This window comes from Mus musculus, chromosome 7, assembly GCF_000001635.26.
Source record: "Mus musculus strain C57BL/6J chromosome 7, GRCm38.p6 C57BL/6J".
NCBI classification, from domain to species: domain Eukaryota; kingdom Metazoa; phylum Chordata; class Mammalia; order Rodentia; family Muridae; genus Mus; species Mus musculus.
The window spans coordinates 28,824,770-28,847,579 of NC_000073.6; the positions used below are offsets into that span (position 1 = coordinate 28,824,770).

General features: G+C 48.6%; 2 protein-coding genes across 3 annotated transcripts; both read left to right on the top strand.

The window, feature by feature from the left end:
* Positions 1-568: 568 nt before the first annotated feature.
* On the top strand, positions 569-7,470 carry Ech1 (enoyl coenzyme A hydratase 1, peroxisomal). The gene is made up of 10 exons (NM_016772.1): positions 569-643; positions 1,105-1,309; positions 1,416-1,504; positions 5,031-5,155; positions 5,233-5,281; positions 5,445-5,509; positions 6,448-6,518; positions 6,620-6,691; positions 6,948-7,098; positions 7,235-7,470. Exons 1-10 carry the CDS (start codon positions 592-594, stop codon positions 7,337-7,339), a joined length of 984 nt encoding a protein of 327 aa, NP_058052.1. The 5' UTR covers positions 569-591; the 3' UTR covers positions 7,340-7,470.
* An 882-nt stretch (positions 7,471-8,352) lies between these two features.
* Lgals4 (lectin, galactose binding, soluble 4) lies at positions 8,353-16,941 on the top strand. 2 transcript variants are annotated; one of them, NM_010706.2, is made up of 10 exons: positions 9,025-9,457; positions 9,679-9,767; positions 11,058-11,262; positions 12,847-12,987; positions 15,493-15,525; positions 15,645-15,683; positions 15,812-15,841; positions 16,095-16,183; positions 16,376-16,538; positions 16,718-16,934. In NM_010706.2, the coding sequence occupies exons 1-10, from the start codon at positions 9,413-9,415 to the stop codon at positions 16,862-16,864; spliced, it is 981 nt and encodes a 326-aa protein (NP_034836.1). In that variant the 5' UTR covers positions 9,025-9,412; the 3' UTR covers positions 16,865-16,934. The 2 variants fall into 2 exon arrangements, with proteins under 2 accessions (XP_006539629.1, NP_034836.1); XM_006539566.4 differs by lacking the exon at positions 15,493-15,525 and having other exon boundaries at positions 8,353-9,457; positions 16,718-16,941.
* The last annotated feature ends 5,869 nt before the right edge of the window (positions 16,942-22,810 follow it).

Consider the following 22,810-nt stretch of genomic DNA (forward strand, 5'->3'; position numbering starts at 1 on the left):
GACCTTACATAAATCAGGGAGAAGAGCCTGGGGATATGTTCGGTGTTAAATGTTTGCCTATGTTGCCTCAGTCCCCTCGCACCACAAAACAAAGGAGGGTGGCGTTAGAGCCATTTACTCCTGCCTACGCACTTCTAAATGTCCAGTAACCTTGAATCCGTATAACTTCCCTGGTCCAGGAGCCAACTTCTGGCGGTAAGGGAATAAAAACTGCTTAATTCTGGCCAGCCGGTATCCTAGCAACTAAACTGCTGCCCTTCTGTCCTTGACTATTTCAGTTGTCTGCATTTTGTTCCAACACAGCGTTGTGATGAACTTTATACACAATTTTCCAACAGCACTGTGAAATATTTTCTCAGGCCAGCGTCCCACTGGGCCAAAGGTTTAAGCAACGTCCCAAACACATGAGACACGAAGGAGTGCTTTTTTTTTTCGTTTGCCCTTAGTAAAGATGGCGAACTAGGTGGGACCTCGCTGCTAAAGGGCGGTGGCCGCGGTGGCTTCGGTGCCCTTGACCAACATGGCGAACGTTCGTGCCCGCCCCCTAAGTTTTTCTTCGGGAGTAAGTCGCACAGCTCCGGAGCTCCAGAAATGGCTACCGCGATGACAGTTTCCAGTAAACTCCGCGGCCTGCTGATGCAGCGTGAGTTACCCCTTAATCCGTGGGGGCTCGTTTTTGTGTCGTCTTGTTATAGCGGCGATAAGACGGGAAGTCTGCCTGGGTCGCTTTAAACTCAGGAGTCCTTTTGTAATTTAAAATGAAATTATAATTTTTTAGGTCTGTCTTTCAACCTGAATTCTTTGTCCCCAATCTTGGGTCATTTCCACAAACAAGGGTCTAATGTAGTCTCAGACTGAAACTTGGTTTTTCGAGACAGGATTTCTCTGTGTAGGCCTGGCTATCCTGGAACTCTCTGCAGACTAGGCTGGCCTCGATCTGAGATCGGACTGCTTCTGCCTTCCAAATGCTGCCTCCCAACCACCTCCTGGCTTGCATACCCTAATCTTAAAAGTTATGTCTGGTCATGCCAGCGCCCCTAAAGAGCATATACTGTTAAAATGTCCCCATTCTAGGCTCTCAAAGTCTCTTCCTTGTCTCCCCAGAGCTGAGAGGTACCAGCCAGCTGTACTTCAACATCAGCCTTCGATCTCTGAGCTCCTCTGCACAAGAGGCCTCCAAGAGAGCCCCCGAGGAAGTCTCAGACCACAACTATGAGTCTATTCAAGTCACAAGTGCCCAGAAGCATGTTCTCCACGTGCAGCTAAACCGGCCAGAGAAGAGGAATGCCATGAACAGGGCTTTCTGGAGGTCTGGCCTGCAAGCCCACAAGCCTATCTGCTAGAGGAGACAGAGGTGGGCAGGGACAGGGGCTTCCCACTCCAGATATAACCCTTTACTTCTTATGCCTCTGCAGGGAGTTGGTGGAATGCTTCCAAAAGATATCCAAAGACTCGGACTGCCGGGCTGTTGTAGTCTCCGGTGCAGGAAAGATGTTCACTTCAGGTACTTGTCTGCCTGCTGGCGCCTCTCCCCCTGCTGGGGCAGCCATGCTAGCAGTTTTCTTTGCTGATTTTGTCACTTACTCTTTTTTTTTTTCCCTCCCCTGGCTGGCCTGGAACTCTCTATTTAGACTAGGCTACTCTAGAAGTTGAAGTAATCCTCCTGCCTCAGCTTCCTAAATGTTGATGCTGGGATTGTAAACATGACTCAATGCTTTGGCCTCCTTTTGTTTCTAGAAGGAAACAAAAATACTGGGCCGGTGGCATGTGCCCTTAGTCCCAGCACTGGAGTGGCAGAGGCCAGTGGCTCTCTGGGAGTTCACGGCCATCCTGGATGACAGAGCCAGATCTAGGACAGCCAGGGCTGCACGGAGGAATCCTGTCTAGAAAAACCAAAAAGAAAAAGTTACTTTTATTTTTGTGTGCGCGTGCATGCACACGTGTGCAAAAGTTAGATGACGGCTTTTGGAAGCTGGTTCTATCCTTCCCCATGATCAAGTGGACCTGGATGCTGGTCCTGCTCGCCTGCAAGCCTTCAAACTCCTTTTCCTGCTGAGCCATCTTGCTGGCTCCATAGTGGTTCTCAATGAAAGTTTTTATTTTTATTTATTTATTTTTTAAAGACTTATGATTATATAATAATATGTAACATAAGATCCCCCTAGGGCTGGTGAGATGGCTCAGTGGGTAAGAGCACCCGACTGCTCTTCCAAAGGTCCGGAGTTCAAATCCCAGCAACCACATGGTGGCTCACAACCATCTGTAACAAGATCTGATGCCCTCTTCTGGTGTGTCTGAAGACAGCTACAGTGTACTTACATATAATAAATAAATAAATCTTTAAAAAAAAAAAAAAAAAAAAATCCCCCTAGGGCTGGACTAACAGGTTGGGTGTGATCAATTTGACAGTGTTGGCTCACAACCATCTGTAATGAAATCTCATGCCTTCTTCTGGTGCATCTGAAGACAGCTACAGTGTACTTAGATATAATAATAAATAAATCTTTTTTAAAAAGTATATAGGTTCTTAACTGTTGAGCTACGCCATTAGTCCTCAGTGGGTTTTTGTTTGGTTGGTTTTCTGAGACAGGGTTTCTCTGTGTAGCCTTGGCTATCTCGGAACTTGATCTGTAGACCAAGTTCAGGCTGGCCTGGAACACAGAGATCTGTCTGCCTCTGCCTCCTGGGCACTGGGATTTAACAGCTTGCACCACCATGCCCAGCTTTTTTTTTTTTTCTTTTTTTTTTTTTTTCAGTCTAATTTAAAACATTCACCCGTGTGTGGGTGTGTGTACTCAGGAGTTGGCTCAAAGCCCAGAATTCCCTCCCTACCACAAATTCAAGCATAGAAATTAGCTCAACAGAACCTGCTAGGATCCTGAAGTTGGATTAACCGCAGTAGATCTGTAACCTTGAATGAGGCTCTGGACCTTTCAAAACCTACAGGGGTGTCTAGCCAAGGGTGTTACATGCAGTGACTTCTGCCTACCCCTGCCCCCCCCCCCCCACGTGCACACACACACACACACACACACACACACACACGCACGGAAGTTACTCCACTACCCTTTCTCCTCTCTGACCCCTGACCCCTTCTCCACTTTAGCATGGCTTGTTTCCCAATTTTCTGTTCTGCTGTGAAACCCACCCAATGATTTTTTTTTTAATTTTATTTTATGTGCATTGGTGTTTTATGTGCCTGTGTGAGGGTGTCAGATAGCCTGGAACTGGAGTTAGAGACAGTTGTGAGCTGCCATGTGGGTGCTAGGAATTGAACCCGGGTCCTCTGGAAGAGCAGCTGGTGCTCTTACCCCCGAGCCATGTCTCCAGCTCCCACCCGGTGATCATTTTTGCTTCAGGTGTTTTGTTTGCAGTCTTCAGATTTCTAGTTGGTTCTTTGTGATGAGGCCTCAGTGACTTTCTAGATCCTCCTGCCTTGACCTGCTGTCCAGCCTGCCTCTTGTTTATTCTATTTTGTCTTATATTTTTGCACATATGTGTGAGTACATTTACGTGTGTGTACACATGGATAAAGGCACCAGCCCAAGGTTGTCCTGTGTCTGTTTGTCTTCCTTCCTTCTTCTTCTTCTTCTTCTCTCTCTCCTCCTTTCTTACTTCCTTTCTTTCTTTCTTTTTAATAATTTATTTATTTTTATTTTATGTACATTGGTGAGTTGACTGAATGTATGTCTATGTGTGTGTGTCAGATCCCCTGGAACTGGAGTTACAGGCAGTCGGTGCTGGAATTTGAACCCAGATCCCCTGAAAGAGCCACCAGTGCTCTTAACTGCTGAGCCATCTCTCCAGCCTCAGGATTGTGGTTTTATTATTATTATTATTATTATTATTATTATTGGATTTTCAAGCCTGGGTTTCTCTGTGTAGCCCTAGCTGTCCTGGAACTTGCTCTGTAGACCAGGCTGGCTTCAAACACAGAGATCCGCCTGCCTCTAACTCCTGAATTCTGGGATTAAAGGCTTGGAACACCAACCCGGGCTTTCTGTTTGTTTTTATTTGGATGATTTTTTTTTAACACATTGAAGACAAACCTCAATGTGTTATTTGAATACAAGGCTTCCTCATTTTAGGCAAGGGCCACCACAGGCCCCTCAGTGGTGGAAACTAGGCCAGTGCTCCACCACTGAGCCACACTCCCAGCTCTTCCCCTTGTGAATTCTGAGCAAACAGGGCCGTGCCCTCTACGCCACTTGGTGAATTCTAGGCAAGTGTTCAACCACAGCTACAAACCAGCATGGGTTGGGAGACAAGGGCTCACAGCCACCCCCCCGCACCCCCCCCAGCTATGTGTGGGAATAGCTTACTATTCATGATGAATGTCTGAAAAAGTCCATAGCTGGTCTTAAGAATGCCAGTATTTGGCCAGGCGGTGGTGTCGCACGCCTTTACTCCCAGCACTTGGGAGGCAGAGAGGCAGGTAAATTTCTGAGTTCGAGGCCAGCCTGGTCTACAAAGTGAGTTCCAGGACAGCCAGGGCTATACAGAGAAACCCTGTCTCAAAAAACAAAAACAAAATAAAAAAAAAAAAAAAGAATGCCAATATTCCCAGCACTGGGGACACTGAGGCCGGAGACTCTGTAGATTGAGGTTAGCCTGGGCTACACAGAGAAACCTTGTTTAAGCAAAACAAAACTGTGTGTGTGTATGTGTATACATATACATACACACACACACACACACACACACACACACACATATATATATATATATATATGGGGATATGGTGCACAACATGGAATCCCTGATCGATCCCCTAGACCTCCGTGAGTTTCTTTCTTTGCCATGGTGATGTTTTGTGATGTTTTGTTTGGACCCCCGGCTCCTGGGTTCTGAGCCCTGACTGGGTTAGTGAGTGGCCCTGGGTTCTGAGCCCTGACTGACTGGGTTAGTGAGTGGCCCTGGGTTCTGAGCCCTGACTGACTGGGTTAGTGAGTGGCCCTGGGTTCTGAGCCCTGACTGGGTTAGTGAGTGGCCCTGAACGCTACATAACCTCTCATCTCCTTCTCAACCAGGTATTGACCTCATGGACATGGCCTCCGAACTCATGCAGCCCTCAGGAGATGATGCGGCCCGCATAGCCTGGTACCTCCGTGACCTCATCAGCAAGTACCAGAAGACCTTCACTGTCATTGAGAAGGTGACTCAGAGCTGGCTGGCATCCTCTCTGCCTATCCCTCCTCTGCCAGCTTTGCCAACTCTCCTTTTCCATTCCAGTGCCCCAAGCCAGTGATTGCTGCCATTCACGGAGGCTGCATTGGCGGAGGTTAGTCTGTAATCAGTGGCCACCTCTTGGGCGCCAACTAGTTGTGAGGTTGCTACCCCCTCCACTCGTGCCAGTGGCCTCAGCTCTGCTGTGGCTAGTTAGACTCTGTCCTGTGTTTTGGGAGGACAGATTGGTTCCTGTCCTTATCTGTTGTTCCTCCCAGGTGTGGACCTCGTTTCTGCCTGTGACATTCGCTACTGCACTCAGGATGCTTTTTTCCAGATCAAGGTGAGACACTTCCTAAACTTTTGCCTTCTGGAACCCCTGTAGTGATAGGCAACCTCAGGCGAGGGCTGGGGGCAGCAGAGCCAGTGCAGGCCAAGGCAGAGGGTTCTGAGGGCTTCCTAGAAGGAGGTCCATCAGAACCAAATACCTCCAGACCAAGGCCGACACGGAGAGGCTCAGCTGGTAGTCTCCACACCCGAGAGCCTAAGACAGCTGGGGCTATTGTGTGAGTGGTGAGCATTTTTTTTTCCTGTCACTGTGATAAAATACTTGGAAAAGCAACTTATCAGAGAAGGGGTTTATTGTAGGTAGCCCACAATTCAAGGTATAGTCCATCCTGGGGAGGGGGTGTGTGGAGTCAGGGCAGCAGGACCTTGAAGCATTTGGTCACATCACTCTGCAGTCAGAAGAGATCAGTGAGAGCTGGTACTCCACCCTCTCTGCCTCCAGGATCCCACCCACATAGATGCATCAATGAATGCAGTCAAGATAGTTCCTCACAGGCACTCACAGAGGCTGGTCTCTAGATACTGTCAGGTGTGTAAGCACTAGCCACCACACAGCCCAACCTGAGCTAAGTAGTAAGACCGTGTCAGAAAGGTGGGCATGAGGGAAAAAAAGCTCTGAGCTGCCTCTGCCCAGCACCAAAAGGGGGATGTAAGCTCATTTGTACAGGATGCCATCATGGGCACTCTCATGAATGAGCTAGTGTTCTGTACATAGAAAGAGAGCTGGGACTGCCAGCTATGCTGGAGAGGGTAGGGGGTAGAGTGGTGCCCAAGGGTTCTGGAAAGGGCCTCTTGAGCAAGCTGGAGGGCCAGGTGGTCAGCACATTTTGAGGTTGTCAGAGCTGGAGGATGGCGGAGCCTCTGCAAGCAATGCGTGATGACCTGAGCCGAGTTGGAAGCAACAAGCAAACACTGATAAGTGTTTCTCTCTAGGAGGTAGATATGGGCTTGGCTGCTGATGTAGGAACACTGCAGAGACTGCCCAAGGTCATCGGGAACCAGAGGTGAGGCGGCTGACCATGGAGGAGGGGCCAGCCCAGCCCCCAGCCCACCCCCCCCCTTTCAGGCTGACAGGATCTTCTGATCTGCTCTCCCTATTCTGTAGCCTGGTCAACGAGCTGACCTTCTCTGCCCGCAAGATGATGGCTGACGAGGCCCTGGACAGTGGGCTGGTCAGGTAGGGCCCTGATTGGCTAGCTGATGGCAGGGAAGTGCCATCATGACAGGGCCATCTCAGCAGATTGGGGCTCTATGGTCCCCTGTATCCTCACTCCAGAGACCAGATGGCCTTTGCTGGAGTGCCTGTTTGCTCTTCTGAGCCTGAGGATGTGGTTGAACCCTTTGGTTGGGGCTTCCCATTTTCTCTGGGAGGCCACCTGGTCATCCACAGGGCAGGGAGAGGATGTCCCCCTCACCTAATCTTTCCCTGGCAGCCGCGTGTTCCAAGATAAGGACGCCATGCTGAATGCAGCCTTTGCCCTGGCGGCTGATATTTCCAGCAAGAGCCCTGTGGCTGTGCAGGGGTCAAAAATCAATCTCATCTACTCCCGAGACCATTCTGTGGACGAGAGCCTTGACTACATGGTAAGGCCCTGCCTACACCAACTGTTGTGCGCCCTGGTCCACGGTGAACAACTGCGGGCTTGGCGAGTGGGGAGAATCTGCACATGCGCACTCCTCTGATTGGCGCCTTCCGGTCTTCCCCGCACCCTTGATCCAGGCCACCTGGAACATGAGCATGCTGCAGACCCAGGACATCATCAAATCAGTCCAGGCAGCCATGGAGAAGAGGGACACAAAAAGCATCACCTTCTCCAAGCTCTGAATGTCTTCCGGACCCTGAGAGAGGAGGACTCCACGGAGCCAGGCCTCCTCCCATGGGGTGTCCCAGTGTATAACTTTATGACTTAGTTCTTCATTTCCTGGGGCCTTATCTTCACTGTGAACAATAAAGTTTGAACACAGCGGGGTGTCTTTACTGCAGTGGGTGGGGGCTCAGAGGCACTAGTTCCAGGGAGGGCAGCTGGGCAGGCAGGGAGGCGGGCAAATCTGACCGGGCTAAGAGGAAGTGTTTAAAGAACAGAAACAGGAAGGCTGAAAGGGACACCTGTTCCCTGTGCCCGTCCTTGTGTGAGCTGTGTCACTCCTCAGGACGCACAGTAGGGCCATGGAGTTGAGCTGACTTCATTGCTACCCATCTTGAGCCAATCAGTTCATTTCTTCCTTCTTTCTTTTTTTTTTCCTTGCAAGAGCAGCAAGTGCTCTTCTCTTACCCCTCTGCCGTCTCCGCAGCCCTTTACAGACATGCTGACTTTTGTTGCTTCTTAGTGTGTGTGCATTTGGGAGGAAGTTAATTCTCTTCCCATCACATGGGTCCTTGGGTTGAACTTGGTGGCAAGTGTCTTCTTTACCTGTTAAGCCACCCAGCCACCCCTCCCCAACTCCTCTTTTAATTTAATTTTATTTTTAGATACAGTTTCATGTAGACAAGTCTGGCCTGGAACTCACTGTGTAGCTGAGAATGACACCAGATTCCTATTTACCGAGGTGCATCACCACATCTGGCCAGTTGTTTCCTCCCCCCCCCCCCCCCTGTGTGTTTGTTTTCTTATCCATGAATGATCTGGATTTATGTTTGGAATGAGTGTAAGAGGTCAAACATTTACTTAGTGTTTTCTGTGTGCTGAGTGCCGATCCGGTGTTGGGCACTTAACTACTGTGGTGAGCATTTGCTCTCTCCTTCCCTGCATCGGTGGGGCTGGAGCCCAGGACCCCACACAGGCCAGACCCAGGGCTCCACCTCTGAGCTCTGGCCCAGCCCGCTCTCTTCTTTTTTTTTTTTTTTTTTTTTTTTTTTTTTTGGTTTTTCGAGACAGGATTTCTCTGTATAACCCTGGCTGTCCTGGAACTCACTTTGTAGACCAGGCTGGCCTCCAACTCAGAAATCTGCCTGCCTCTGCCTCCCGAGTGCTGAGATTAAAGGCGTGAGCCACCACCACACAGCTTCTTTTTCTTTTCTTTTTTCCCTTTTTTTCTCTGTTACCTCTCCTTCCTTCCTTCCTTCCTTCCTTCCTTCCTTTCCTCTCCTCTTTCTTCCTTTCTCTCTCTCTCTCTCTCTCTCTCTCTCTCTCTCTCTCTCTCTCTCTTTCTTTCTTTTTCTGAGACAGGGTCTTTTACATAGCCTTGGCTGTTCCAGAATTGACTATTTAACTGTTAAGCCACTTAGCTGCCCCTCCCCAGTTTGACACTGCAGGGGAGCCTCAAACTCTGCCTTCCTCCATCTTCTAAATGCTAGGGTTTAAAGTCATTGCCATGGTGCCCAGCAATTTTTTTTTTTTTAAGGCAGAGTCTTGCTCTGCAGACAAGGCTGCCCCTGAGCATGCAAGTAATTCTGCCTCTGCCTCCCGAGTGCTGGGGTCACTCTAGTATGAGGGCCACCTGCAGCCAGCCACCAATGGCAGAACTGGAACCCAGAACCTGTGGCCCCAGCTGCGTGTGCACTGGGCCCCTGTTACATAGCGTGTGGGGTCAGGAGGTACCCGCCCTTTACTCTGCTTCTGTTGCCCACCTGTTCAGACATTCCTGTGGCCTAGCCCCTGCCCTGCCCACCTGATCCACCCTCCCTCTGCCAACAGTCCTCTGGGCAGGGTTTTATGGTTCTGATAAAGCCTTGCAAGGGCAAAGTCCAGAAATACTTCCTCCTTGTCTGGGCCCTAAGAGGGTCAGCATCCCTGCTAGGATGGGAGACAAGGGTGTGCCCTAGAAGTCTCCACCAGAGAGACCTCCTGTACTCTCTCCCCTGCCAGCCACTCCCTCTAGTATAAGGGCCACCTGCAGCCAGCCACCACTTCCCACACATCTCTTCTCTCCAGGCAAGCTATCAGCCCAGACTCTCAAGATGGCCTATGTTCCAGCACCGGGCTACCAGCCCACCTACAATCCGGTGAGATGCCCACCTGAGCCCACACCTCTCTTCCCCAGCCCCATTTTCTCGTTTTCTCCCTTTGCTATGCTGGGCAAGTATTCTCCTATTGACCCATATCCTTAGCTCCTTACCCTAAGTCTCATCTCCCCCGCTTAAGGGACTGAGAGTCTTTGGGGTGAGAGGAAAGGGTTGTGGCTGGCAGGCAACCTCTGAGGCTCTTCACCTGGTCCCTTCTACAGACTCTGCCCTACAAGAGACCCATCCCAGGTGGCCTCAGTGTCGGGATGTCCGTTTACATCCAAGGAATGGCCAAAGAGAACATGAGACGGTGAGACAGTCCCCAGCGCACTTCCCCGCTCACCCCAGGGAGGGGCCTTCGCCTTCCCTAACTCTGATGCCAGGTGGTTTGAAATATGCTGAGAGTCCATTGTTCACAGGGTTCCTCTGGTGGCTTGTGGAGTACAAATGGCCTATGGGGACAGAAATGAACAGGGAGACCCCAACCTAGGAAGTGAGCAAAGGAAGGAAGCAGTGGAGGGCTAGTAGACTAAGGGCTGTGCGGGTCATATCAAGATTGGCCAAGAGAAGTCAGGAAGGGGTCACTACAAGAGGTGGCTCTATGACTGGGACAATACCCTGAAGTGACAGACTTGAGAGTTAATTCAGATCACAAGGTCAGAGCCATGCCCTGAGGTCACCTCCCTTGTCCCCTGTGTGTGGAGGGTACTCAGCCACTGTGTGATTCAGATTGCTACTGAACATCTCTGTACTTCAGCTTCCAATCTGTAAAATGGGATGATTGTCAGGTTTCAGTGTGCAAAAGAGCAATTCCACTAAGGCTTGGCTTTTTCCATGGTTCAGCTTGGTATATATGTGTGTGCAGAGTATATGTACATGTGTGTGTACATGCATGTTTGTGTGAGACAGAAGATAACCTCAAATGTCTTTCTCAGGCATCATCCACCTTTGTGTTTGTGTGTGGGCACACATATGTGTGCACAAGTGTGTGTGCCCATGTGTGTAGGTGTATGTGCAGGTGCATCTGTGTGCATGTGGAGACCAGAGGTCAACTTCTGGTGTCACCTCAATCACCTTTCACATTGTTTTTTTTTTTTTTTTTGTGGGTTTTGTTTTGTTTCTGAGGCAGTGGTCTCACCATGTAGCCCTGGCTAGCCACACCATGCCTAGTACTAGGAGCAGAGAGGGTGGGGACAAAAACCCTTGCCCTCTCAGGTGATGCACAGCAGTAATCCCAACCCTTTGCAAGCTAAGGCAGGAAGGGCACAAGTTAGAGGCTAGCCTGGGCTACATCACCCCCTCAACCTCCCAAAGAAAACAATATAAGAAAGAAAGGAGTCCGATTTGCCCTGATCATTGAAGAGGCTCAGGGGAGATGAGAAAGAGAGGTAGAGAGGAGGTGTTGCCACAAGACTCTTAGGGAACGCAGGCTCCCTACCTCCCTGTGAGCTGGGTCAAGAGTGCCCAGTCAGGATGAAGTCAGGACTCCTTACTGAAGGCCCCATGCACAGGCGGGCAGCACTGTGAACCATAACTCACATCCCACCAGGCCCCATGCACAGGCGGGCAGCACTGTGAACCATGCCTTACATCCCACCAGGTTCCACGTGAACTTCGCTGTGGGGCAGGATGATGGGGCGGATGTTGCTTTCCACTTCAATCCCCGCTTTGATGGCTGGGACAAGGTGGTCTTCAACACGATGCAAAGTGGACAATGGGGCAAGGAAGAGAAGAAGAAGAGCATGCCTTTCCAGAAGGGCAAGCACTTCGAGCTGGTGTTCATGGTCATGCCTGAGCACTACAAGGTGGGGGCCTCTCCTTCCCTCCCTGCAGCCCCCTCCCTGCCTGTAGCCCTCCTTCCCTGCTTGAAGCCCTCCCTGTCTGCAACCCTCCCTCCCCAGAAGCCCCCTCCCTCCCTGCAGCCCCCTCCCTGCCTGTAGCCCTCCTTCTCTGCTTGAAGCCCTCCCTGTCTGCAGCCCTCCCTCCCTGCAGCCTCCCCACTGTCCTATAACCCTCTTTCTCTCTTGCCCTCCCTGACATCCACCCTGGTGGACAGAAGCCTTGGGCATACTGGGCAGATGCAAAGTGCCCTCTCTATAACAAAGCCACAGCCCTAGCTCTCTTTTAATTTTTTTAATATTCTTTATATATTCTCTTTATATTCTTTATATATGCTCTATATAGGCCCAGCTCTCCTGGAACTCACTATATAGAACAGACTGGCCTCGAACTCACAGAGCTCTACCTGCCTCTCTGCCTCATTAGTGCTGGGATTAAAGGCTCGCCTGGCTCTCCTGACTTTTTATGGGGGGATGCTAGGATCTAATTCCAGTTGTCAGACTCAGCGCAGAGAGCCTCTAGCTGCTGAGCCATCTTGCCAAACTTCCAGTCTTTTTTTTTTTTTTTTTTTTTTTTTTGGAACTTTTAATTTAAGATTTCACTTCTTTGCCCAAACTGTCCTGAGGCTTTGGTAGTCTCCTGCCTCAGCCTTCTGAGTGCTGAAACTGCAGGTGTGTACACCATATCCAGCTTGAGTGTGGCACATTGATGTCACCAGACCCAGCACTTAGCATACAGGAAGTCCTCAGTCCTCTAGGACTGGCTCCGGATCCATGTCTGTCACATAGATCGATGATCAGACGGAGGGTGACACCAAGTCCAGCAGGCTGCTTCCAGTCTGCCGTAAGCCTCTGCCTTGCCTGGCTTGGTTGCCATCCTCTTGACAAACTCAGATATGAGCAACTCCCATTCTGGAAGGTTTTAAATAAAAGTTCAGAAAGGTAAAGTAACTTACCCGAGGTCACACAGCCAGGGCCATGCCAGAACCAGACCTTACAAGCCAAGTTCTTTTGTGCCAATACAAACCCTCGGGCCTGATTCTTTCTCTCCCTCCACTGTGAGTTGACTTTGTACTTCAGTTTGACCTCTGGTCCCTGAGTCCCAAAATTCCTGCTGGCGAGGCGCTCCTAGAACTCAACAAATACATTGGACTTCAAATCAAAAAGATCCCTTAGGGCTGGGTCAGTCAGTAAAGCGCTGGCTGTGAGCTTGGGCTCTATCCTTGCCATCTACATAATGAACTGGAGTGCTGAGCCATGCTGGGCCATGCCTATAATCCAAGCTCAGGGGAGCAGGGACAGGAGCCAGCCAGCCTAGTCTACTGCGAGAGACCCAATTCAAAAAACCAAGGCAGACAGGTACTGAGGCCCAACACTCACAGCTGACCTTTGGCCTCCACATAAATGTGCACACATGTGCACCTGCACATATATGCACACACGTGCCCTCGCTCATGCACTAAATAAATAAATCCAATCCCATTCCCATTTCCTCACATTTGCTTGCCAGCTGCGGCTGCTGATGTCTGACACCTTGTCTCTGTCCCCCAGGTCGTGGTGAACGGAAATTCCTTCTATGAATACGGGCACCGGTTACCTGTACAGATGGTCACCCATCTGCAAGTGGATGGGGACCTGGAACTTCAGTCCATCAACTTCCTCGGAGGCCAACCAGCTGCAGCCCCATATCCGGTATGGAACGTCTCTTCATTTGTCTCTTTGACCTGTTCGCACATTGGCCACCGTCTCTGTTTCCACTCCTGGTCCCTTTAAGGAATGGGTCCAGGGACCCTGTGGTGACCAAGACAGTCCACCAGAAAGATAGACAGTGACCGGTGGGGGTGTGTGCAGGCAGAGAGATGGTCAGAGTCTAGATAAGGAGGTTCAGGCAGAGGGTTAGGCTCAGGGAAAGGGTTAACAAGGTGTTCTGAACACCCAAAGGAAGGAGCTGACTCAGTCCAAAGGGCTTCCAGGAGCAGGAAGAGGTGTGTAATTAGAGTCAGAAAGTGAGATAAGAAAAGACAAGCAGGGGCTAGCAAGATGGCTCAACCGGTAAGAGCACTGACTGCTCTTCCAAAGGTCTGGAGTTCAAATCTCAGCAACCACATGGTGGCTCACAACCACCCGTAATGAGATCTGACACCTTCTTCTGGTGTATCTGAAGATAGCTACAATGTACTTACATATAATAAATAAATCTTAAAAAAAAAAAGAAAAAGAAAAAGAAAAGACAAGCAGATAAAGAGTAAACGAATTCAGGACAGATTGCTTAATACATTGGTCACTGGGGCAACTCGAAGCCATGGTGACTTGCCACTGGGTCCCCATCCGGTTGTAAAGGAAAAGGTGTAACACGGTATCACATGACCTGCGGGCAGGGCAGGCATTCGAATCAGCTAGCATGGCTACCAGATGGCTGCTCAGAGGGCAATAGGATGCAATCGCCTTGGAAATTGGCCAGGAGAGCTAGATCTGAATGTCAAGAAAACATAGGACCCAGTGTCCTAGAAGGTCCACACCCAGGCACGCAGCCTGCAGAGCCTCTGACACACACCCACTGCAATAAACCAGCACGCCAATTCCCAATGTCGCAAGCTGAAGCTTGCTTAATGGTAGGGTGGGCATCTGCCTACAGTGCCCCAGTGAGCTGCTAGGAGCCTGGCTCAGCTACAGTAAGCTAACGTAGCGTGAGGGATGAGTTCCCCAGTTTCTTTAATGCCAATCAACTAACCAACAAAAGCCTGAAAGTTGAAACTCTCAGCCTGGGGGCTGGAGATGGCAGTAAAGAGCAGGTGTAACCATTAGGCACACACCTCGGATCCCAGTGCTGGAGAACTAGAGGCAAGTGGATCTCTGTGAGTTCAATGCCAGCCTAGTCTGCATAGGGAGTGCCAGAACAGCCAGACCTAAATAGTGAGACCCTGTCTTGAATAAACCAGAAGGACCTAGGTCCAGTTGCCAGCTCCCAAGTGCATAGTCATTTGTAAGTCCAGTTCCGGGGACTCTGAGCCCTCCTCTGACCCCCACAGGGGTCACAGATGTGTACTTAGGCACATACATGAAAATTTAGTAAATAAATATTTTAAAAATAAAAAATGATCAGCCTGCTCTTCAACAAGTCGATGGATCAAAATGGGGAGTTTATCACCTGAAGGGGAGACGGAACAAGTTACAGACACACTGTCATGGGGGTGGGGTAGGGGTGGGGGAGCGCTGATGCCAAATATGGAGTCCAGCCCAGCATGGTGACTACTGCCTGTGATCCCAGCATCAGGAGGCTGAGGCAGAATGTTCACTGCAAGGAGACCAGCCTGGGCCACAGATCAACACCCTGGTGTTTGTGTTTTGGGAAGGGGACTGTGGGGGGATGGAGACAGAGAAATGAATTGATTGATTGATTTGAAGAACTTTCAGAATAGGAGTTAATTAAAAGGAGGAGAAAACAGAGACAGTAAAAATGAGGATGATGAGCCTGCGGTGGTGGCACACCATTTAATCCCAGCACTCTGAAGGTGGAGGCAGGTGGATCTCTGAGTTCGAGGATGCCTTGGTCTACAAAGTGAGTTCTAGGATGGCCAGAGCTATACTGAGAAACCCTGACTCAAAAAAGCCAAACCAAACCAACCAACTGAACAAACAAACAAACCCACAACAACGAAAAAAAGAGAAGGAGGAGGTGGAGGAAGAGGAGGAAGAGGAGGAAGAGGAGGAGGGAAAGGGTCCAGACAGGGTCCAGGTCATATGTACAGAGCTGTGGCTCCGAGAGAGGCTGAACCGCGAAGACAGCAGAGGGCCTGCTAAACAGGATCTCTGTGACTCCCACGACTCCAGCTTGCTCTAGGGTTGGGTATGTGAAGCATAGGTGACAGGACTTTGGTCATCATGGGCCTAGAAAGAAGTACCAAGGCCCAGATTTACCTCCTGAATTCCACTTTCCAGACTGATCCTAGGCTAAGGGGAGACGAGGGGTGGACGAGGATCCCAGGACAGAAGGGATCGACCCACGGTTGTGGAGCAGGGAACAAAGAAGAGAATTTACCAGGAGTTGTCCTAAAGACACAGAGCCTCTGGCCATCCCAAAATACAGCAGGGGCTGTAGACCATGTACCTAATGGGGTGCCCAGGGATTCTCCTCAACACTTGCCAGTCTAGAATTATGATCCCAGCCATGACCTCCTTTCCTCTCTGTACCCACAGGGAGCCATGACTATTCCAGCTTACCCTGCTGGGGTAAGTATCTGCTAGGCTGTGGGCAGTTTCCCACAGAGTTGGAGTAATGGTAAGGGAAGCTTGGGGACAAAGGACGCCGCATTCCTTCATCTTTCTTCCCTTCTGTCTATCTATTCCAGAGTCCTGGGTACAACCCTCCACAGATGAACACCTTGCCTGTAAGTGGGAGGCGCATGGTGGGCTCATGGAGGGATGAGGACAATTTGGAGTTGGGAAAGGGATGAAGACATGTTGGATAAGGTATTTGTCAAATCTTACACAGTAGAATCCCTTTCTTTCTTCGCAGGTCATGACAGGACCCCCAGTCTTCAATCCGGTATGGTGTCCCAGGGGCTAGTCAAAGGAGCAAGTCAAAGGAGGCAGAGAATGCTGGGAGCCCAGAAAGGGTGGACTATATGTGGGTTGACGGTTTTGAGGGTGGGAGAAGATGCAGCCGGTGGTCAGGACTCGGGAGAAGACATGATTGGGGACAATTCACAAGCAAAATGCTGCCTCTCTGTGAAAATGTGCTCTTGTGTCTGGGTTTCCTCATCAGAGACTGAATGGGACCCCATTTTCTTTTTCTACAGCGTGTGCCATATGTGGGGGCTCTGCAGGGGGGCCTTACAGTCCGAAGAACCATCATAATCAAGGGATATGTACTTCCTACAGCCAGGAAGTAAGCACTCTCCTCACACCGAGGGGCTCAGCCTCAGCCTTCCTCTCACACCGAGGGGCCCAGCCTCAGCCTTCCTCTCACACCGAGGGGCCCAGCCTCAGCCTTCCTCTCAGACCCAGGGGTTGAGGTCCTAGTTTTCTTCTCTTGGAGCCTCAGACACTGAACCCCATTTGACACTTTATTTGTCTTCAGCTTTGTCATCAACTTCAAGGTGGGATCGTCCGGAGACATAGCTTTACACCTAAACCCCCGCATAGGTGACAGTGTGGTTCGCAACAGCTTTATGAATGGCTCTTGGGGCGCTGAAGAGAGGAAGGTGGCCTACAACCCATTTGGCCCTGGGCAGTTCTTTGATGTGAGTCTGGGGAGCCCCTTCCTGCCTCCCACAGATCCCAGTACTGCTAGACCTCACCTCTCCTCTCTCCTCCTCTCCTCCTCTCCTCTCTCCTCCCCTCCCCTCCCCTCCCCTCCCCTCCCCTCCCCTCCCCTCCCCTCCCCTCCCCTCCCTCTCCTCCCCTCTCCTCTCCCCAACAGCTGTCAATCCGCTGCGGCATGGATCGATTCAAGGTGTTTGCCAATGGCCAGCACCTTTTCGACTTCTCCCATCGGTTCCAAGCATTCCAAATGGTAGACACGCTGGAGATCAATGGTGACATCACCTTGTCCTACGTCCAGATCTGAGCTCCTCCTGGGGAAGGAAGCAGAAAGATCCCCGAGTTCCATCTAAGCTCCTAATAAAATGTTGAAGGAGTCTTGTGTGTGTGTGTGTGTGTGTGTGTGATTCATTCGCCTCTCCCATGTCTCCTGTGGCCCTGGCTCCATCTTGCACTGTTCTTGGAGACCTGTGCCTCTCTTCCCACCCACTACAATAAACCAAGGTGTGCTCCACACCCTGGCTTTATGTAAATCAGACCATTTACTCCTCATACCAAACTGCAAGAGTTAAGAGTTAAGAATTACTGCTATAAACCGGGCATGGTGGTGCACGCCTTTAATCCCAGCACTTGGGAGGCAGAGGCAGAGGCAGAAGCAGAGGCAGATTTCTGAGTTCGAGGCCAGCCTGGTCTACAGAGTGAGTTCCAGGACAGCCAGGGCTACACAGAGAAACCCTGTCTCGAAAAAACCAAAAAAAAAAAAAAAAAAAAATTACTGCTATATTTTATCCTTAACAGATGAGGAAACAGGCAGGATGGGTGGGGGGGGGGGCAGAAGGAACAATAAATTAAAACCTGAGTGTGGCACCTTTTAAGCCCCACTGGGTAAGTCAAGTTCATGATTATCCTTAGTTACATGTGTTAGGGGCTAGCCTGAGCTACATGAGACCCTGTTATAGAAATGAAGGGAGGAAAGGAACGGGGGAAAGGAGAGAGGAAGAAAGAGTGAAGAAGAACAGCAAATTGCCTGTCTCAAAAAACAAACCAAACACACACCTTTGAGACAGACTGACCTTTGAGACAGACTGACTCATGCCTGTGGCCCCAGTGACTGAAAGACTGAAGCAGAAGGAGCGGGCCTTCAAGCCTCGCCTGCTCTACACACTGTAGGACTAATAATGAGAACCTAGCTCCAAACATACAATTTTTTTCTGCATAGTACCCTACAATCTCAGCACATAGGAGGTTAAGCCAGAAGGATTTACTGGCTCACATTGAGGCTAGCCTGAGCTAAGAGTAAAATCCTATCTCAGAATAGAGAGAGGAAGAGAGAAGGGTGGGAAGAGAAGAAGGAAAGTGAAGGAGAGATAGGGAAAGAAGAAGAAATTGCCCATCTCTGATGTTCAGTCTTTTTTTTTTTTTAAGATTAACTTATTTATTATTATATGTAAGTACACTGTAGCTGTCTTCAGACACTCCAGAAGAGGGAGTCAGATCTTGTTACAGATGGTTGTGAGCCACCATGTGGTTGCTGGGATTTGAACTCAGGGCCTTTGGAAGAGCAGTCAGTGCTCTTAACCTCTGAGCCATCTCTCCAGCTTCCTGATGTTCAGCTGATGTTCAGTCTTTATAAACTTTTTTTTTTTTTTGAGACAGACTCTCACTTTCCAGCCCCAACATGGAACTTACTATGTAGATCAGGCTGGTTTCAAATTCAAAACTATCTATTAGCTTCTGCCTCCTGAGTGCTGCGATTACAGGATTGTGCCCCCTCCCTCTAGCTTGTGATGGCTTTAGTTATCAACCTAACACATCTAGAATCACCTGCAAATAGAGTCTCAGCAAGGGTTTGTGTAAATCAGGTTACTTGTGGCTGGGCCTGTGGGGATTAATTTATCTTAACTGAGACAGCCTCCTGTGGGTGGCACCATTCCTTAGGCAGGGATCCCGGACTGCCTACCTATAGAGGGATTGAGTACAAGTAAGCTTTCATTTTCTCTCTGCTCTTGACTGTGGATATGGCCAGCTGCCTCAAGATTCGGTTTCTGTCTCCACTGTCCCACAACCTGGAGCTGAGAGCCAAAAAACCTTTTCCTCCTGAGTTGTTTTGGTCAGCATATTTTATCACAGCAGCCGAAATAAAAGCAAGACACCATCTGACCTACCATCATTCCCTCCATCCATGAGGCCAGCCATAAGTCTGTCTGTCCACTGATCCATCTGTCTGTCCATCCATCCATTCATCTATCCATCCCATCCATCCATCTGTCAGTCCATTCATCCATCCATCCATCCATCCATCCATCCATCCATCCATCCATCTGTCCGTCCAGACACCCATCAACAACCCATCCACTAGTGCTAGCCCTGTCCTCTTCTCTGCCTGTCCACTTACCCACCCACTCATCTCAAACTTTCTGAACATTCACACACTCATTCCCAACTGGCCCTGCTAGCTCCACCTATCATCCATTACCCTTTCCCAGTCCTGCATTTGCCTCCCAGCTGTCATCTTTCCCATTCACCAAGACACACAACACCATAACTAAACACACACTCGCAAAGAAACGTGCCTAGCCTAACATCTATCTACGTAACCCTCCTTACATCCAACTTCCATCTTCCTTTCTGCTCCTTCTTCTTCCCTTCCTGTCTTCCTCCCTCCATCTCTCCTCCTTACTCGAGACAGGTCTTCTACATAGTCCAGGCTAACCTGGAACTTGCTAGGTAGCCAAGGCTTACTTAGATATTTAAACAGTTCTCCTGATTTTCAAGTGCTGGAGTTATAGGCACACACACATCTGGTGTGTATGTATATGAGTGCATGTATACGTGTGTACATAAATGTATGTGTATGTATGTGTATACATGTGTATTGTATGAATGTGTGTACTTGTATGTATATGAATGTGTGTACATGTGTGTATATGAGTGTGTGTAGTCAGACTTCTAGCTACTTCGTGGGTTCTTCTTTCTACCAAATTCCCCCTTTCCACCACTTAACACTAGATGTGACAGAGAAAAGGACAGAGGGGAAAGGGGACAATGTTACCTTAGACTACTTGCTGGTTAGGGACATCACATTCCCTAGGTCAAGTTTGATTTCGCCAACAGGATATCACTTCTTCTCATCTCTTTGCATACAACCACTTGACAAGACACAACAAATCACAACTAACCAGCCGGGCGTGGTGGCGCTCGCCTTTAATCCCAGCACTCGGGAGGCAGAGGCAGGCAGATTTCTGAGTTCCAGGCCAGCCTGGTCTACAAAGTGAGTTCCAGGTCAGCCAGGACGACACAGAGAAACCCTGTCTCGAAAAACAAACAAACAAACAAAAATCACAACTAACCACCACCAGGCCAACTAGCCACTTCTACTGAGGCTCAGGCATTCTGAAAAGTCCTCAGAATTCCAAACATCACACACTCGCAGAAACTATCAGCAGCTGGCAAAACCATGTTCCAGCTAAAGCATGAGGCAAATCACAGTCACCCGCTGTGAAGCAGCCCCATATCCCACAACCGGGATTAAAACAAAAACAGATTACCATAATAGCTCTGTGCTTGTTTTTAAAGAAACCAATATTCTCACTACAAGTGTGCATGTATGTCTATGACTGTGTATGTGAGTGCATGTTGCTCATATGTATGTATGCACGTTTGTATATGAGTGTGTCTATGTCTATGTCTATATGTGTATGAGTGTATGTGTGTATATGTGTTTTTGTATATGAGTATGTGCATGTATGAGTGTGTGTATATGTGTGTACGAGTATATGTGTATGTGTGTATATGTGTGGTTGTGTATGAGTGTGTGTATGTATATGTGTGTGTACGTGTGTTTGACATGGTTTTTGTTATGTAGCATAGGCTAACCTGAAACCTTTTAAAAATTAAAACAGTGCCAGGTGTGGTGGCACAGGCCTTTAATCCCAGCACTTGGGAGGCAGAGGCAGGTGGATTTCTGAGTTTGAGGCCAGCCTGGTCTTCAGAGTGAGTTCCAGGACAGCCATGGCTACACAGAGAAACCCTGCATTGAAAAACCAAATAAATAAATAAATAAATAAATAAATAAATAAATAAATAAATAAATAATAAAATGAAAAATTAAAATAATGTATTTATGTCTATGTCTTTGTATATATATATACATATATATGTGTGTGTGTATGTATATACACATATATTTACATATGTATATATACACATATATATTTACACACACACCACATATATATATATATATATATATACACACATATATATATATATATATTTACACATGCACATGAGTGCCCTTGAAGGTCAAACCCCTGGGAACTGGGGTTAAGGGGTGGTGAGCCTCCTGATGGGTGCTGGGAATTGAACTTGGGTTCTCTGAAAGAGCAAATTTCCTTAACCACTCTGCAGACCTGGCCTGGGACTTTTTGTTTTTATTTTATTTTATTTATTTTAAAGATTCACGGGCTGGTGAGATGGCTCAGTGGGTTAGAGCACCCGACTGCTCTTCCAAAGGTCCGGAGTTCAAATCCCAGCAACCACATGGTGGCTCACAACCATCTGTAACAAGATCTGATGCACTCTTCTGGTGTGTCTGAAGACAGCTACAGTGTACTTAGATATAATAGATGAGTGAATCTTTTTTTTTTTTAGATTTATTTATTTATTATATGTAAGTACACTGTAGCTGTCTTCAGACACTCCAGAAGAGGGAGTCAGATCTTGTTACAGATGGTTGTGAGCCACCATGTGGTTGCTGGGGTTCAAACTCATGACCTTTGGAAAAGCAGTTAGTGCTCTCAACCGCGGAGCCATCTGTCCAGCCCTGTTTTTATTTTTTTATATTTATTTATTTTATGTGCATGAGTGTTTTGTACACATATACACATTCATACATATGTATGTGCACCACATATATGCCTACAGATATTTGTGAGCCAGTACATGGGTCCTGGGAACTGAAGCTTGCATCCATTGCTAGAACAGCCAGGTGCTCTAACCTGCTGAGTCATCTCTTCACCCTTAAAGATTTGTTTTTATGGTTTTTAAAAATTCTATGTAGGAACTAGGCATGGTCGTGTCTCCCATCTATGACACTGTGCCTAACATCCTAACATCTTTTTTTTTAAAACAAACAGTTGATATTTTCACGTTCTACACTGTCTTTTGATATAGATATATTTATTTATTTTGGTTTTTCGAGACAGGATTTCTCTATGTAGCCCTGGCTGTCCTGGAACTCACTCTGTAGACCAGGCTGGCCTGGAACTCAGAAATCCACCTGCCTCTGCCTCCCAAGTGCTGGGATTAAAGGTGTGCGCCACCACGCCCAGCTGTTTCAATTTTTTTTTGAGGCAGGGTCTCTTTATGCAGTGCTGGCTGTCTTGGGGCTTCCTATGTAAACCAGGCTGATCTTGAACTCATGAGGTCCACTTGCCTGTGTTCTTCAAGAGCTGGGACTACAGGCATATGCCACCACTCCCAGCTACTGTCTCTTTTTTTGTTTGTTTAATTTATGTGTATATCTACAAATAACATTGAAGAGGTCAGCTCAGGAACTTTGGAACATTCCACCAGACCCCTCCCCTCCAGAAGGAAAAGGCTAATTACATTCCTCAGACCACGGGGTGGGGGGTTTGAACCAACCATCGGCCACCTGAGGGTGGGGGAGGCCTGGAATAGACACATTCCATGACTACTGGCTACCTACAGTCGAGGGAATGGTAGCCCTGGCTGTCCTGGAACTCACTCTGTAGACCAGGCTGGCCTTGAACTCAGAAATCCGCCTGCCTCTGCCTCCCGAGTGCTGGGATTAAAGGCCTGTGCCACCACTGCCCAGCCTTTTGTCTTATTTCTTGTTTCCTTTATTTCTCATCCTTGCTCCTCCTATTTGACACCTCACTATTCCTGTGGACTTGGGTCAGTCAGTCTTGATTTGTCATGAAAGAAAATTTATTTTTTGCTGTGGGAGGTGGATTGCAGAGATACATAATTGATCAACATCCTGGGACTGGCTCTGTTGTTGTAGCACAATAGCACAAGACTTAACCATAGATGAAGGAAAATAATTAACCAACCACATGGCTCCATCCATGACTGGGGAAAACTGTGGAAGCGTTGGCAAAAGGAATGTGAGAGCCAGAGGGAAGGGTGAGATGTTATATAGCCATTTTCTTGGAACTGAAATAGTCTATTCTGGAGGGAAGTGTCTTAAGATTTATGAAGTACAAAACTGATAACAACTTCTTCTTCT